This window comes from Solea solea, chromosome 12, assembly GCF_958295425.1.
Source record: "Solea solea chromosome 12, fSolSol10.1, whole genome shotgun sequence".
In the NCBI taxonomy this organism is placed as follows: domain Eukaryota; kingdom Metazoa; phylum Chordata; class Actinopteri; order Pleuronectiformes; family Soleidae; genus Solea; species Solea solea.
The window spans coordinates 20,706,531-20,724,284 of NC_081145.1; the positions used below are offsets into that span (position 1 = coordinate 20,706,531).

Consider the following 17,754-nt stretch of genomic DNA (forward strand, 5'->3'; position numbering starts at 1 on the left):
ATTTTCATTTGTCTTTTTTTCCTACAAGTCACTATGATGGAGTTTGATTATTGTTTCACTCTGACAGTATTTAGTAGGAATCATTATTATAATATGGTCCTATTTGGTACTGGACTATTGTGACATTGATTTCTATCATTTTTATTAAAAAAATGGATAAATGTCAGACCATCTGCCTGATGAAGTTCACCAAAACACTGCAAGTTGGACCCTTTTTTGTGGAGGACAGAATCATTTAGGCAGCATTACAGAGAGCGAGAGAGACGAGTAGTGAATGAAAGAGAAACCCCAGTGTGGTGAAGTGTTTCTTAAGGAGATGAGGCTGATGAGTCGGATGTTTGCTCAGCTGTCATTATCAGCTTGGGGTGGAGCTGGTTGGTCTGGGTTTCAGCTGGCTGAACATCCAGATACTCAGACATGACCGGGTTCTGCCTGAAGTAACGTTGAGCCAGCATGTGTTTGTATTTAATTCCGTGGATGAACGTTGCTGCGTATGCCTAAAGAAAGCAGGTATCAGAGGATTAATACAAGAGAATACAAGATATTTTCATTTAAACACACAACCAAGGGCCTGTCCATCCTGTTTAACATGAACACTTTTTGGTTATGTTATGTTTCTAGACCTCAGGCATTAAGCTCTGAACTCACAAAGACCACAAGCCCACTAAAATATAATATAATAATACTATTATAATAATAATAATAATAATAATAATAATATAATCTAAATGACATTTTAAAACCAAATTTAAAACCATGATCTCTTTTAACTTGTGTTGGAACCAGGAACTAATGGTCCCTTTTTTCCAAATATTAAAACTTCATTAGGAAGTAGTGCTGACACAAATGCAAACAAAATAAAACATTGTGTTTGTAGAAGTGACAGACCCCCTGGACGTCTTGCACTTCCAGGTGAGCTGAGGTCTCTTCTGTTGCCAGGAGGATGCAGTTCCATGGGCTCCAGTCCTTTTCACGCTCCCAGCGGACAAACACCAGGTCATGGAGCTCACTGCTGGCATTTAGAGCCGAGCAGGACGTCCAGACCTTCTCCACCATGTGCTGCACGTCCTCCACCTGTAAAAACACACACACACACACACACACTTGTTGGTGTCAGGACTGAGTTATCTGGACCACAAACAATGGATGTAGTCTTTTGTGCTGAAAAGTGAAGCCCAGGAAGTAGGACGCTTGTAGCACTTGCAGCAACTTCTCACTTTATAATATCAGTGAATATTTTCCTGAGGAGTTTATGATCTCAGGTGCTAGTTTAATGTCTTCTTCAGTAGCAGATTATGTACATTTTTTAAATGATGTTCCCATTTAGAGGAAAAGCACAGCACATTATGAGTGGACAGTGTGAGCGACAGCTGGTAAAGTCAAATAGGAGCCTGGTTGCAGGTGACTGAGATTACAGTCTATCATCTAGACTATCAAACAACACAAACAAATAATCCTCTGATGTCTCAAACAATGAAAAGAGGCCTTGACAATCGCACACAGAGGAGCGAACACGCAGCAGATCACCTGTAGCAGGAAGGGGATCTTGGCACTCTCGTTGAGCTGCTGCTCGTCGTCTCTCAGTCTGCTCAGGATGTTTCTGTAGCAGGACAAGTCGCTGTGCAATCGAGCCATGTTGTCAAGCCTAACGCAGGCCTGGCACCGGCCGCTAAGGCGGGCGTTGGCAGCCAGGATCACCTGCGCACAACCTTTGTAGCGATGACAGCTGATGCAGCGGAGTATGTGGGTTTTCTCCTGGCAGGCTTTCTGGGGAAACTATAGGATAGAGTTAAGATTACATGGAGGTATATTATTTGTCCAAAGCACGACTTCAGGACCAGCAGGATCCTCTGCTCACCTTAAGCAGCTTGGCCATCTCAGGGTTAAAGGCTGGCTTTTTGATGAACTGGAGGAACAGAGTGCAGATCCTTTTCCTCAGCCCCTCCAGCTTGGCCGACTTAACTCGTTTACTCATCAGGTCTACTTCCCTGTCAATCAGCTGCCAGATGTCCCGGGTGAGTTGACACTCGTGCTCCTGCACAGGAAGGGTACGGTTGTGCAAAACACTCACTGTGATGCTCACGTAAACAAGAACTGTTCAGGTTTGGGATGATAACGCGACGTTGGATGTGTCGTGTGATATGTACAGTCGATGCGTCTGTATTTACTTTAATGTGTAAACTTTTCGTTGATACAATATGTGTCTGAATTCTGCTGCCTGAGTGTGTGCTACCTTGACTGTGTGTTTGAGTGTCATCAGAATGTGGTGTCTCTGCTCTTCGCTCTCCGCGGGAAGGTTGATGTCGTTGTACAGGTCTCGTAGCTCTCTGGCTCTGATGGTGTGTTGATTGTCCATCTGGATCATTTGTCCGTCCGCTGCTCGCCACTGATGAGGAGCAGCAGACTGAAACGCACACAGGGATACTCTTAAAATCGACTAACATCCACGCACACAAATGGTGTATCCATTACCATAATGACTTACAAATAACCATGCAATCATACAATATCACAGTTCTATCTTGGAGAGAGACAGTGGACAGTGTCCACAACACCGCTAGTAATTATGACTCGACGTTACGTCAAGCATGAAACAGTAGGTGGCGTTGTAACAAACAAGGGAGACATTTACCTAAATATCAACAAAACTTGTTTCTTGCACAAAATTCAAGCACTTTCAATGACCCATGTCTATTTAGGCCAATTTTCACTTCACTTTCAAGGGCCTTGCAACATTTCAAGGTACCGTGGGAACCTTGGTATCCACATAATGCGAACATTTTTAAGTTTAAAACCGGAATTAACTGATCCCTTCAACTTTCCCTCCAATATTGACTGTTGATAACATTTCTGGCCACAGCTTCAGCCCTAGGTCTAATATCGAGATCATTTAGAAGTCAACATTGAACCAAACATAAAAAAACATGAAGGGCAAACAGGATGAGCAATGACCTCTGACCTTGTCCAGGAAGTTCCTGATGGCTCTGTCGTAGTTGTCGTTCTGGACAGCAATTTTTTGACGCCCGATGCTGGCAATTAACTCGGCCTCCTGCTCCAGCAGCCAGCAGAGTGCCGCCTTCCTCTCACTTCCATGCATGGTCTCATTGATCATGTCTTCCTGTTCACACTTCCAATCTGACACACACACAAACACCATTAATGTTACTTAGAGGAGAGCAGCAAAGGAGAACCCTTACACACAGTCCGGTCCACATACCCTCCAGAGCCTGGTAAAGCAGATCTAAGTCTTCCTTCTTCTGTGGTCGCATCCAGCGTTGGTGGAGTTCTCTCAACTGCTCTTCCCTCTCTAGCCTCCTCCTCTTCTCTCGCAGCTCGTGCCAGGCCAGCCTTCGATCCCGATCCATCTTCAGCTGCTCCACCACCTTCTGGGCCAACCAGCGCCGAGCGTACGACTGCAGACAGATCACCTAGGAGGGAAACACAAGGTCAAGAGGATACAGCACTATGATACTTGTAGAAGTGTTCATGGGAGTGAGTGTATGCCCAAAAGGTTATATTTTAATGCAAGTGCATTGTTTGTACCTGCAACATTACTGTTGCTATGTTACTTTGAAAGCAAATCATGACCAACACTTAAAAAAAAGACAACATGATGCACAAAACCCACAGCTTTCAGCCTCCTCTGGTGGTACTCGTAGGCGGTGACATAGTTGCCAGGGGTGACCAGTTTGTCGTTCATGCAGGAGACATAGCAGCCGATCCTGGTCGTCTGGGTGGAGACATTCACCGATGTCTGCTGACCATGAGACTTGCCTGTCTGGGTCTGAGAAACAGAGAAAAAGAGATAATTTAACAGTATAGAGAGGCTTTTCTATATATACATATATACGTATATATCTATATATATATACGTATATATATATATACACACATATCAAGTTAAATGTTTTGAGGATCCAGCCACAGGGTCTAAACACATACTTCTTTTGAATTGTGGATTGAACACAACACAAAACACACACTGTAGACAGGCGTCACGGGAAGACAATATCTGTGATTTTCCTAAGAAATGTTCAAAGTTCAAAGTTTATGGTCAATAATAATCTGATGTGATCAGAGAGGGTGATGTTGTAAAAGGGGGTGGGAAACAAAAAGAAATCCTGTTAAATGACCCATGCCATGACTGACAGGTTTGTCTCAACAGTGTAAGTGCATATTTAAAAGTGTTGTAAATCACTTGCAAAAACAAAGTGATGACACGTTCGGCACCTAAATCAAAATGAGCTCTTGGCATGTTCGATTTTATATTAGGACGCTTTCTAATATAAAATAACTAGCTTACGTGATGGGTGAAATGTGTATTTCATTGATGCTTGCATTTAACTTTTTTCTTAAAAAAAAAAAAAAAAAAAGGGAAAATGTAACATCTGTATTTTTTGCCATTGAAAATGAATGGAGGTGGACACGGCTCTTGTCTGCCTTTGATCTCTTCTTCTCTATGTGGGTTGCTCTCACATGGACCCCATAGATCACGCAAGGATCAAAGTCATTAGTGCAAGTTCTCTGCATTTTTGACTTAATTGTAATATGCATACTGTCAGTGATTGAGAGGTGAAATTTGGATAGTCCAATGAAAAGTTCTATTCCATTCTAAAAATGTGCTAATGAAGCATGAACCTACATGTTTAACTGTGTCAAGAAAAGAGGCATCTCAAACACTTGCAGTCTTTGAGTCAGTTCATCATAAACACAACATCTAAGACTTAGCAGACAATCTGTTAAGAAGTAAAACGCAACTATGGGTCGTTCTGGTCAAACCCCTGAATACGACCCATAGGTACGTTTTTAGCGCACCGGTATTTTTCAACTCAACTACGCACAGGTGTTAGTGAGGTAAGAGGCAGTAGGTTAGTCAACCACACCGCCAAATACAATGCTTTAACCATGAAGCACCCAAGGTACCAGATTGCTGTTATTTATAAGACCGTCTATTTTAAAAACATGGCTCGTCATTCCTGCATACGACCCATAGTTATGTTTCGTTGGAGGACAACCCAATCAAAGGTGTTTATTTTCAGAGTCAGAAGCTGCTCTTCTTACCCCCTGGCAGATCACAGGGGCGCTTTCTTCCTCTGTGGCTTGCTCGGCCTCTCCGCTGATCTCACTGGACTTGGATTCTCCTGGAAAACTGTTCAGACTGTCGGTTGAGGTGCCAGCCACAGAGCCTATTGAATCTTCAGCCACATTCTTTAAGCCGGGGCATTTTGAAGGACAGTCACACTGACAATATACTTCACTGCTGGAAGAGGCAAGAGAACTTGTTTCCTCCATGTTTTTGGTGGTGGGTGTAGAGATAAAGCAGGTGTTTTCTTGGCTAGTACTGAGCAGGCTAACAGGACACTTTGAATGTGTTGATTTTTAACCAACCATACAATCACTGCTGTAAACCAACCAGAACTCTTGTTGATCGGACACATCTGCAATGCCACATCTGTATGTGCCCAAAATCTGTCACAAATGGCTTTGATGTAGCCAACCTTTTATGGCTTCAAGCCTTTACAAAACTAGATGATGTCATGTAAACAAAGAGCAGAGACTCAAATCGACAGTTTAAAACAACATCAGAAACAAAGAACTTGGTTGCTGGAGTTGTACAGTGTTTGACAGCTTGTTCCTTTTTCTGTCATAGGTCATGTGTTAAATTTGAACCAAAGCGGTGCCAAGCACACTGCTATTTAGCAAAATATGGGAGGACTCTCCAGAACGCATCATGAACAATTCCAGAGTAGTGCCCTCAGCCACGGTCCACGTTTAACCACAGAGGGCCCTGTATAACATCTGCGCTCTCAAACTCATCTTATGAAGGAGGTGGAGGATGAACAGATGCTGGACAAGAATAACAGCTACTTTGTGGAGTGGATCGCCAACAACGTCAAGATGGGCTGTCAGATTGAGTGTGACATGTGTAACTGCATCTCTGAGCAGTTCAGGCTTTCCTCCGCTGGTGGACCGGTGAAGGTACGGATGAGATGGAGTCCACAGAGACTGACAGCAACATAAACAAAGAGCAACAAATCCAGATGGCCACAAAAGTAATGATTTTTTTGGGTGTAGGTCATTCCAAAAAAAGTATTTTGTGTACACTGATATGATACAAGCAAAACTACATTTCAGACCTAACATGAGAATTGGAATGGATCGGACACATTTCAGTCCACTTATAGCAACTTCCTGTGTCAATGGATTGAGATGAGCACACTATGGCAGATGTTAATGATTGATTTGTGAGTGTTTTTTCAAACCAGTGGAAATAAATGCATCCATCCATCTACATTACATTACATTACATTACATGTCATTTGGCAGACGCTTTTATCCAAAGCGACTTACAATAAGTGCATTTCAACATTTGGGGGGCTATAGATCCTCATTCTCAATGAGGATTCGTAGCTGAGACAGAAGCAGGTTTCTGGTTGAATTGCACAATGATATAAATAATCATTATGGGGAAAAGTCCTGAGATTGTTAGAGACTTAAAGTGTGGAGGTATTAATCAAATCTTGTGACTTGGCCTCTGGAGAGATGAACTTTCTGACTTGCAGGCAGACTTTGACATAAGCTGCTGTGCTGATATGGATGAGTTATGTAATGCAGAGAAGCAGGGTGACAGTGAACATCTCGAGGCCAGAGCTGAGGTCTCAGGCAGCAGGTTGTTAATTGAGGGTCACTGCTGGAAAAATAAGCTGCTGGGTAACATCTTCCATTTTCCAGGCCTGTGACACAGACTGATGAAGCTGGAGAACCAAAAAAACGTTAAACATTTAATTACCAATGACCTTTTTAAATTCTCTCACTGAGTCAAAAAGGTCAGCGTAGCTATTTTCAGAATGGTATGCTAATTGTATAAGTGGCCTTTTTATAGTACAAAGACATGGTTGGAGACGCAAAGAACAGATCAATGAGCAGAATTAGAATTTTAGATTTGAATAATCGGAACAAAGGGTAAACATTGAGATCCAGTGAACACAGATAAGGAGGAGAATAATTATATGTTCTGCTGCAAAGTTAAGGCAGAACTTTTTTCAAACGCAAAGAGTTGCACGATGAACCCCTAAAAAAGTTGGTGGGTGGTGACTAGGAGGATAATGAGCAACTGTAGGTGAGGTGGCAGCTTACCGTGCAAAGCAATGGGACTTAACTACAGCAGCAGCCAACCAGGAGATTTACGGGGGGGGGGGGGGAACAGCTTTCACTGGAGAGAAGTTTCCTGCTCAACTATCAGTTTAAACGTTTAAAGCAGTCATTCTACCTCAGTCAGCACTATACTGTGTGATGGGCCTGTTGAGAAAGAAATTGCAGACTGTGCGTTTTTTCATTTACACAACGTTGACAATGTATGGTTCAATTAACTGTGCTCACACTGAACGCAAACAGAGAATACAGATCAGTTGTTTTTGCAAGAAAACAGACTGTGGTGCTGCAGGCAGCTGGAGGAGGTGGGCAGCCTAGTTTATCCTGGTTATTCCCTAAACTCACACATGTAAAACGGTCAACAAGCCGACTACAGTTTGCAGTGGACACTGAGACAGCAGTGACGTGAGAAAACACACTTGGATACTCTTCTGAAAACTTCTGACCTTCATTTAATCATCCAATTAAACTGCTCAGATGAAATGAATTAGAAAACAAACATCAAGTACAGCCAGTAGAAATTCCACCTGTTGTTTAAATGAGCTGGGGGTTCAAGTCCTCTCTGCACGATATAAGTTTAATTGGTGCATCCTGTTTTCCTACGAATCACTCATGTGAAACCGGCACCTAATGACTTAGCTCAAGATAGACTTTATAAAGGAGAGTTGGATTTAGGAAAACCCATCTCATAGACGTCTATATGTCGTGTTGGTTGAAGAACAGTGAGAGTAAAAAATGTTTCCATGACCAATTTGTAGACACGCACCTTCAAACACATCAGATCCAGCCTGTCAACTATAGCAACAATGTTAAGGGTCAAAGAACACTGTGCTGCGACAGCTGGTTAAAAAAAAAAAAGGTTTCTCATTTGTCCATTTTTATTTGTTCAGTCTGCAGGAGGTACTGCAGCCTAATTCAGTAGAGACACATGTAAATGTGACACAGTTGTCATACTAATAAAGGGTGGATAACATCTGATGTACTGAGAAAACAAACATGTGCTAAGAAGAAAGACAGAAGGTTGATTCATGAGGGCAACAGGCTGCTCTTCTGCAACAACAAACAGACAGAGGTCTCATTACAGGCAGCCATGTATGTATGTATGTATGTCTTCATGTATGCACTTCTGTAATGAGCCAGTCAGCATCATTACACAGAGAAAGTATGAGAAGCACATACATGTGAAGGCAAGTGAGTCACACGCTACGCTCGTCTGATGAAGGCGCACACACGCACACACACACACCTGCTGAGAACCAAACTCCTGCATCACAAGACAAAAACAAACCTCACAAAAACACACACACACAAAGCATCATTTCATGTTATAATGATTGCTTCTCGGGAAAATGTCACACTCAATCTGACACTACCAGATTATAAAGGTAATCTCATCTGGACCTGCCCTGGATTATTTATCTAGGTCTTGATGACCACTCAAAGCTTTGTCTATCGCGAAGTTAATTGAGTGTCATTAACACTGTTGTAAGTAGATGAACTATCAAAATGATCTTGGAGACTTTATTTGCAGGTTGAATTCCTACATTGTGTTGCTTTAAATCATGTCCCATGCGGCACAAAATCACATGACAATTGGTTTCGTAGTTATGGAACAATCAAGGTAATTATATTCATTTATACATGGGGGGGGGGATAATGAAAAAATCACACAGCAGATTCTGTTGACACACATGTCTCCTTATCTGGGTGATGTACTGGAAGCAAACAACTGATACCTCCTGTAAATATTCAAGCTGCTGCCAGTGATGACACCTTTTAGATGACTGGAGGTTTATCAGGATTTGGGAGTCTCTGTGTGTCTGTGTGTTCACTTAAGGCTAAATATCATCATTCCTGTCACCATGGAAGCGTAGCTAAACCTTTACTTGCTGTTATCACACACCTGTAACAGGCTTCACACCTGCAGCTCTTTCAGTGGTAGGTAGTGAGGGAGCTGGAGCCAGTCCTTTGCAGAGCCCATTCAGAGACGAACAACCTTTCAATCTAACATTCATTCACTCCTACGATCAATGTAGAGAGTCCAATTAACCTGTGCATGTTTTTGGATTCCTTCATTTACACTTACACAGAGTCAGACTCAGGTTCAAACTCACCGCTGTAAAACCAATGCTCAGCAGGGACGGAGGCCCGTGATTAATTGTCATGTTCGAGAATCTCATTTTACACTCTGCCTCTCTGCAATTACATTGTTCAATTTGCACGTGTTATGCCCTGTCTCATGCCTGAATGATAATGCTGTTTTGCAGTAACGCGTGACCTTTAAAACGCACCACACAAACCACAGCATGTCGCCTCAGCTTGTTCTGCTTTTTTTCTCTCCTTATGTCACATTTAAGCCACCGTTTTTCTATTTGTATTGACTTTCTTTCATTAAAAGTTTGACACAGACAGTGTGTCAGTGATTTTTCTATTTTTTTCCCCCCACACGCTGTTGACCTACCTGGGTGTCACGGTTGTAGACGACTATCCCTCTGTCAGGTCTCCTCTTGGGCAGAGTCTGGACGGCAGCGTGATGGTACTCCTGCCCTGTGAGTCGGTGTCTGTAGCCGCCCAAGAAGGTCTTCTGCTGGCGAGAGCGCTCAATCTCCAACACCACCTCCTGGAGCGCTCCGTCATCTGTTGAACAAGTCAGGTTTAAGTATCCAACATAACAAAGTAGGATTTTCAAAATCAACATTGCATGCTTTGTTCTAATCCATAAAATGAAGCAACACAATCTACTATTTGTAAATGCAGTTTGTTTCTTCTTAACTATATATATATATATTTATATATGTATATATATATATATATATATATATATATATATATATATATATATATATATATGTGCATGTTCTGATGTGAACAGGAAAGCTCAGGGGCCAAATGTTTTGTTGGAGGGATTTGGGCGACTATTTAACCACCACTGTCCCTTACAACACACAGCATGCTTTCAGATCTCCATACCAGTTTGGACTCGCACAGTGATAACGTCTGGCATGTTGTCATGGTCTGGGGGGCGAAGGGGGCGCAGCGGGTGTGCGGTTGGATCGGTGGAGCTCATCTCCAGTCGAGTGGCGCTGTGAGGCTGGACGCCGAGTTCCATCAGGCTCTGCTTCTCCTCTAGCACCCTTCCTGGAAAATAACAAACAGATATATTGATTTCGTATTGAAGAAACAAAAAAGTAAGAGAAAGACATCTGTGAAAACAACCTTTTTTGTTACAAATTTTTCTAAGATAATCTGATAAAATTAAATTGATTTAGGGGTCATGAGGATTCTTAGTGGCCATACCAGAAGTTAATGTTCTGCTGTGTTCGTGTTTGTTTGGACTGACTAAAATGGGATCATCTGGTGCGCACAGTTTACCAGTCACTCTCATAACTCTTCAAATCCTTCACCTGCTTAGAAATCTGGAGATACTGGAGACCCACCAACCAACCAATATTAAGTTATAGCAAATCCTTCAGTCTGTACCTGTTTTAATTTGCTAAATAACAAGAAAAGTGTTTTTGTAGAGTATTATGATGCACACAGTATCCTTGACCTTTCACCACCAGACACTTCTTTGTTCATCCATGAGTTTATAAAACATTGTACCAAAGAGAAACCGACGCACCGTCCAGAGAGAGCTGCAGCACCTCCACAGGAACTCTGAGCTCTGAGGCGAGTTGACCCTTCAGCTCCTGAATGCTCAGACCGATGACGAACGCCACTGTCATCACATGACCCTCTGGCACCAGCAGCACTTTCACTGCGATCATATAGAGACACACACAGTCATAACCAGGTCATATACTATGTCTCTAAAAACCACAGGCGCTCACGTGAGCTCACATTCCTGACTCCCAATCAAACATACATGAATTATGGCATTACAATAAATCATATCACAGCAGTGAAACACACTGACACTGTTATGTCCTCACAGTGGAAGATCTATAAAGACGCACTGTGTCGCAGTGTTTGGTCTGTTGTTCGCTGCTTGGCAGGCGTGTCACCTTTTGATAATCACTATACAAATGCTGATGTGACATCAAACAGCAGAACGTACACATGCAACATTTCCCATGGTTTGCAGGACAAAGTAGGTCATAGTATTTGTGTTTATTGTGTTTTAATTGTACTGTTTTTATGAGGCGAATCCAAGACAGCTAAACCTAAAACAAAAATGAATCTACAGGATCAGACAATGGGTGACTTTTCTCCTCCAGTGTCCATCGTCTCATTAGAGCGTAACATATCGATAGTCATGCTGCATAAATGCTGTGTCAGGTTGCCTCGACACGGTACATGTCAGGTACTTCACTGCCTGCACTAATAGATAAATCATTTATAAGTCTAGCGGGTCACAAGTGGTATCTATATTTTTTTTTGTGACTGAAGCAAATCAATTGTGACAAGTTGATTAGGGAATGTGTCACGCTGTTAATGGACATGTCTTCGAGAGACAAAATCGGACACGGTAGGTTTTATCTTCACAGTGGAAATATTGATATAATAATATTCATCTAATCTTCCAAACATTTCTATTTCAAATGACATCGTTTGTTTCCTAGGTATTAGAATTATTTAGAAAGTCCACAATCACCCAACTACAACTACGTCAAAATCGACCTTTCCATTTAACAAATTCTTCTGTGTCATTGTCCACAGACACTGAGCAAAAACCCTTTATTTGGTACAATATAGATCGATTTCATGGTCTATAATTTAAATACAGTAACCCTTCACTTATTCTATTATCTTCAATTGTTTTTTTTGCATTTCACAAAATGAATATTCAAATGTAGTTAATATAAAAATATTTACCTGTTGTTTATTCTTCTGGGTGTGATGTTCATATCAGCCCCTACAGGTTTCTGCCTCCCTCTCACTCATACTTGCAATATTTAGTACTTAAACTACTACTTTAATAATTTACCCAGCATGCAATAGAAAACATCAGTGCCAGTGTTTTACTTGAAACTTTTGTTGAAGAAGATATCTGAGTTATTTGAGACTATTCAGGACGTTATTGTCTTTGTATGGTTAAATGGAAGTCTCACCTGTGGCTGTAGAGTTTCCAACATTGTCTGATGTCTGAGTCTCAGCTTCTTCAGCTGTCATCAGCACATCTGCACAGTCCACACATGTCACATCATTGTATGTAGAAAATCCACACACAAGTCTTTGGTTTAATGCCACAATATGATATTATCTCACCACTTTCAGTCTGAGGCTCCCCAACATGTGTGCTATCGTCGGTCACATCAGTCTGAGTTTCAGCTTCCTCCACCTCATTTGTCACATCTGTACAATGCAGAGAAACAGGGACACATAAGAAGAACAGATATAAAAGCGTGCCTGTCAAACACGTTGGACATGTTAGACACAGCCATTGAAATCTCTCTGTAAATACATTTCATTTTATTTCCATATTAATAAATTGATTTTTAGGTGACAAAAAGTGTTCAATGGATTAAATGCTTCCTGACTTCCTTCACATTGTTCATAGACCTTTTGAAAGACATTTTCATTCATTTCTTTTTCTAATTGAATCTAATCTTTTTATTATGCCAACAGTAACAATTATCAATTTAAAGTGTGTAATAATGCCCCAAAATGGCATTTGGGTTGTAATTTCTACAAGACACCGGTCATTTTTTAAAATAACTATTGTGTAACTTAGAGCCAGCCCAAGTATCCAAGACATAATTAAACTAAGTGCCTGCTTAGGGCACCAGGGCCCCCCTTAGAGCCTCATTCCCTTTATGAACTAGTGTAGTGGATCTATTATTAAACATATGCATGAGTGTTTGATTAAAAAATAAATAAATATGTAACTACGCACAAGATTCAACACTGTAACATTGTTGTTTTATTGTTTCATTCCAGTAAAAACTATAGGGGTGCCCCTTTTTACCATTTGAGCCCCTGCCTCCTGAATTGTCTGTGCACATCTCTGAATATTAAACTTTGAAGGGCTGGGCAATAACAATTATTATTGCTACTTTCAATAATCTTTATTTTTCAACCTTTTTTTCCCTTTCATGTCCCTTCCTGGGGCTTCGTGGACATTCATTGTACAAACAAACTTTGATTTAATGCTTTAAATTGCCACATATTTGATAAATACTTTCTTTCTTCAAGTCCAGTTGCTGCTGATTCAATGTCAGTAGAGGAGATAATGGTGCATTAAACGTCACTCTTGTCGTAGTGTGTCATGTAATATTGCTTCATGCTTTGGTGGTGAAGTATGTGACACATGAACACATGAACACAGCTGCAAATATGTTTAAAGATGTACACGTCATTGCATTGAGGAGCAGAAGGCTTCCTCAGGATGGGATGGAGTGTGGGTTCACATGTACCACAGGTTTATATTGAAGAGTATTTGTATGTGTAGTATCAGACTCACACGGATTCGTTTGGACTAAGTTAAAGATGTGAATTCCATTGTGTTAAAAAGTAACCAGGAAATTCCTCATGGGGGTCACGAGCATGACCCAGGACAGTCAATAAGGCCTTTTGAAGAAACGCAGATACTTCCTATATTTGAACTAAGGGGTCCTGAGGTCAAACCTGTTGTTGATTCGCTAAATTCTCCCGAGATGCTGCAGTGCTCGGTCTGAAATAACATCCCTTTTGTTCGGTACGAGTCTTGTGTCAGAGGGGTCACCTATCGTTCGCAAGAAGGAGGAAGCGTGACTAAAAACGACAGTGGTCTCACCTGTGTTTGTCCCGTTAGCCTCGGACTCAGGCTGCGCCTCGTCTTTATCACTTCCCGGTTCTATGTCACTCTCTAGCGGCTCCTCCGCAGAACCTCCACCTAGATGTGGACTTGTTGTCCTAACATCCTTCCCGTCTTCATCCTCTCTCTGCCGCGACATGGCAGCTGTGAAACTCACCGACTGAAGGCTACAAACTGTTAGCAAGCTCTTTAGCTTAACTTGTCCTTCACTCAGCGGCCTCTTCCAGGATCCATGTTCCTCCCTGAAGGAGAGTGTTTATACGTTGCTATAGAAACCTCAAACTCTGTTTCTAATGGACAGGGGCGTAGCTCAAAAACCCGGGGGCCCATAATCTCCATCACAACACTTCCCTGCTGACACACAATGTTCAAAGAAAGTTCCCTTAAGGTTCTCCTAAGGTTAGTTACAACCAAAACCAAAATTAATATTTCGAGAATATTCCCTGAGGGTTAGGAGCCTAACGTTCCCTAAACGTTGAGAGAACCAAGGTTGTGACAAACTAATGTTAGGGGAACGTTCTGGAAACCTTTCAAGAATGTTCTCTAAAGGTTGTATGAAGGTAGTGACAAAGTGACTTCCTGAGAACCGAATGAGCAACCAAAAACGAACACTAGGGAAACTTTCCACAGGAGAACCTAGAGGGGAACCTTCAGGGAACATTACTGCAACCAAAAGGTAATGTTCCCAGAAGATCTGGGTGTGTTAGTAAAAACAAAGGAGAAAAGAAAAGGAGGCAGAACTACAACATATAATAATGGGCTCTTCTCTTAGTATTGTAGGACTGGGATGTAATAGTTAAAGAAGACATATTACACTCATATTTAGGTTTATACATTTAATCTAGCTCACTACTAGACCATTGTCATTGTGACAACTGTTGGGTTTCTTTTTCTCTCTATAACACCGTAAGGCCTTACTGTGCAATGTATGTTGTGATTTGGCACAATAGAAATAAAATAAATTAGATTTTTGATTCATTCATCAAATATGCTGTGCAGCTCTTGGAATCTCGCCGACTTAAACGAGGCATTGCAGAAATGGCAGTAAAAATACCAAGCACCGAATTGCACTGATGAAGTGGATTGCAATGGTTTGTCATCAATTGTTTCCTTCTTGGAAAAAGGGGGACGTTCTTTGTTTCAAATAAACTGCAAATTAGGGAGACACACTTTCCACTAATACCTTTAAACAGTGGCTGCATCAGAGATGTTTTATTTTAGTCATTTTAAAGCCACCCAATGGCGAGGGACAGTATAGGAGCTTTATGGTGAGCTGTGTGCTGCTATTTCAGTTGGAGCCAGAGTAGGCGACTCGGTGGCCCCTGTAAATCTCCACTAATCTATCAATGGACATCTGCTGGATTCCCAGAGATCACACAGCCAGCAGCACAGCAGGACAGGGCCCCTGTGTAAACCTGGTGGACTCTGCTCGTCATGTTTGCAGTTCCACGGGATCTCGTTCAGACAAGGCGGACGACTGCTATGTGTGTGATTGATAATGTTTGATTGACTTCACAAGTAGTCTGTGCAGGTTCTGTGCCTTGCCGAACCATGACTCCTTGGTGGTACCACAGTACAATGGGACAGGAAGCGACGCAACATGATATATGATATGATATGATTTATAATATAACAGCATATGATCCAATATAAGTATCGTCCGCTGAGAGGGAGATGCTGAAAAAATAGAAAAAGTAAAACAAATGAGACTATAACAATTTCATTGTAGGGTGGAAACAGTCAAACATCAGCTGCCGATGACAGACAAGAGACTATTCTAGTTATAAGTTTTACATTCTAAGCTTAAATGAATTATGTTGTTTAAAGAAAAGCCTACTGTTAAATACAGTTGCAGGCACTCATTATGACTAAGTATGTCATTATTATGACTAAGTATCTCATTATTATGACTTAGTATGTAATTATTATGACTAAGTATCTCATTATTATGATTTAGTATCTCATTATTATGACTAAGTATGTCATTATTATGACTTAGTATCTCATTATTATGACTTAGTATGTAATTATTATGACTTAGTATCTCATTATTATGATTTAGTATCTCATTATTATGACTAAGTATGTCATTATTATGACTGAGTATCTCATTATTATGACTAAGTATGTCATTATTATGATTTAGTATCTCATTATTATGACTAAGTATGTCATTATTATGACTTAGTATGTAATTATTATGACTAAGTATCTCATTATTATGATTTAGTATCTCATTATTATGACTAAGTATGTCATTATTATGATTTAGTATCTCATTATTATGACTAAGTATGTCAATATTATAACTAAGTATGTCATTATTATGACTTAGTATGTCATTATTATGACAGTATGTCATTATTATGACTAAGTATGTCATTATTATGATTTAGTATCTCATTATTATGACTAAGTATGTCATTATTATGACTTAGTATCTCATTATTATGACTTAGTATGTAATTATTATGACTAAGTATCTCATTATTATGATTTAGTATCTCATTATTATGACTTAGTATGTAATTATTATGACTAAGTATCTCATTATTATGATTTAGTATCTCATTATTATGACTAAGTATGTCAATATTATAACTAAGTATGTCATTATTATGACTTAGTATCTCATTATTATGACTTAGTATGTAATTATTATGACTAAGTATCTCATTATTATGATTTAGTATCTCATTATTATGACTAAGTATGTCATTATTATGATTTAGTATCTCATTATTATGACTAAGTATGTCAATATTATAACTAAGTATGTCATTATTATGACTTAGTATGTCATTATTATGACCAAGTATCTCATTATTATGACTTAGTATGTCATTATTATGACTAAGTATCTCATTATGATTTAGTATCTCATTATTATGACTAAGTATGTCAATATTATAACTAAGTATGTCATTATTATGACTTAGTATGTCATTATTATGACTACGTATCTCATCATTATGATTTAGTATCTCATTATTAGGAAACAAAAGGGAGCAAGACACAGGTAAGCTAAAAAAAAAAGGACCAGAGGAGGTCGTGCAAAGTCAGTGAGTCAACTGTTACAAAACTGTTGCCTCATAGAGGAAGATTTAAACTGTGGATTACAGAGATGGCACAGACTTCTGCTGTCGTCCTCCTGTCCAGTTCTCCTGGACAGTTCTCAGCTCCTGCTCTAACTCTGCCACCATTTAACAAGAAACCCATCAGCTCATATTTCTAAGACAAAGCAGTTGAGGAAAGAAAATAGACCCAATTGAATTTTTTGCTCCCACGAAACAATCGTTGTTGATTTTGTTGGCCGAGTCCGTGGTTTAAGCCTCAGAGGCTTGTCGGATCTTCAATGTGGGATTCCCGCCAAACATGTCAAAGACCTGGCTTATCTCACACAATAGTGCACGTAACCCAGTTATATTTAAGACCAGGTGTCAGCCCACATGTCCCCCCTCGCTATTTGTTTCCTGCGGGTGGGACTGCCAGGCATCTGAGAACAGGACACACCTCATTATAAAAACACCAGAAAAGTCTGAGCCATCACTGAGAGCTGCTAACATACCTCACAGGTGAGAAGGTTTTAAGCTTTATCTGCAACGACATTCAGATTATTTGATTTAAAACATACATTTGTGGTTGGATGTTTGTTGAAGAAGTGGGATTTCAGTCCCTTTTCTGACACAAAAAGGTCATTATTGGTATGTATTTGTGTTTTTTTTTGTGTGTTTTAATTAGTTTATCATTTATTTTGACTTGTTTAATTTTTGTATTACTATTGTCTCATGAAAAAACTATGTCATTTAATATAATGTATTAGAAAAAGAGGATTTTATGCAAAGGTTATGAGGTTTGTTCATTGA

General features: G+C 40.2%; 2 protein-coding genes across 6 annotated transcripts in view; one reads left to right on the forward strand and one right to left on the reverse strand.

Moving 5' to 3' along the window:
* iqub (IQ motif and ubiquitin domain containing) overlaps positions 1-17,754 on the reverse strand; it is a 19,521-nt gene continuing 1,767 nt past the window's right edge. For 3 of the 4 annotated variants that reach the window (XM_058644720.1, XM_058644719.1, XM_058644718.1), the window contains 13 exons: positions 12,361-12,447; positions 12,204-12,272; positions 10,775-10,909; positions 10,123-10,290; positions 9,614-9,789; positions 3,629-3,784; positions 3,218-3,428; positions 2,960-3,135; positions 2,234-2,404; positions 1,859-2,035; positions 1,528-1,776; positions 889-1,074; positions 7-497 (listed from right to left, as the gene is read on the reverse strand). In XM_058644720.1, coding sequence (XP_058500703.1) covers positions 309-497; positions 889-1,074; positions 1,528-1,776; positions 1,859-2,035; positions 2,234-2,404; positions 2,960-3,135; positions 3,218-3,428; positions 3,629-3,784; positions 9,614-9,789; positions 10,123-10,290; positions 10,775-10,909; positions 12,204-12,264 — 2,055 coding nt within the window. In that variant the 5' untranslated portion in view covers positions 12,265-12,272; positions 12,361-12,447 and the 3' untranslated portion in view covers positions 7-308. Of the gene's footprint in view, positions 498-888; positions 1,075-1,527; positions 1,777-1,858; positions 2,036-2,233; positions 2,405-2,959; positions 3,136-3,217; positions 3,429-3,628; positions 3,785-9,613; positions 9,790-10,122; positions 10,291-10,774; positions 10,910-12,203; positions 12,273-12,360; positions 12,448-13,867; positions 14,285-17,754 lie in introns of those variants that run through there. The other variant, XM_058644717.1, reaches the window with a different exon arrangement.
* Positions 16,829-17,754, forward strand: part of LOC131469591 (ankyrin repeat and SOCS box protein 15-like) — a 5,945-nt gene continuing 5,019 nt past the window's right edge. For both annotated transcript variants that reach the window (XR_009241815.1, XM_058644721.1), the window contains exon 1: positions 16,829-17,463. Coding sequence is in view for 1 of the 2 variants with exons in the window: in XM_058644721.1 (XP_058500704.1) it covers positions 17,264-17,463 (200 nt within the window). In the remaining variant the exon portion in view is untranslated. The remainder of the gene's footprint in view (positions 17,464-17,754) is intronic.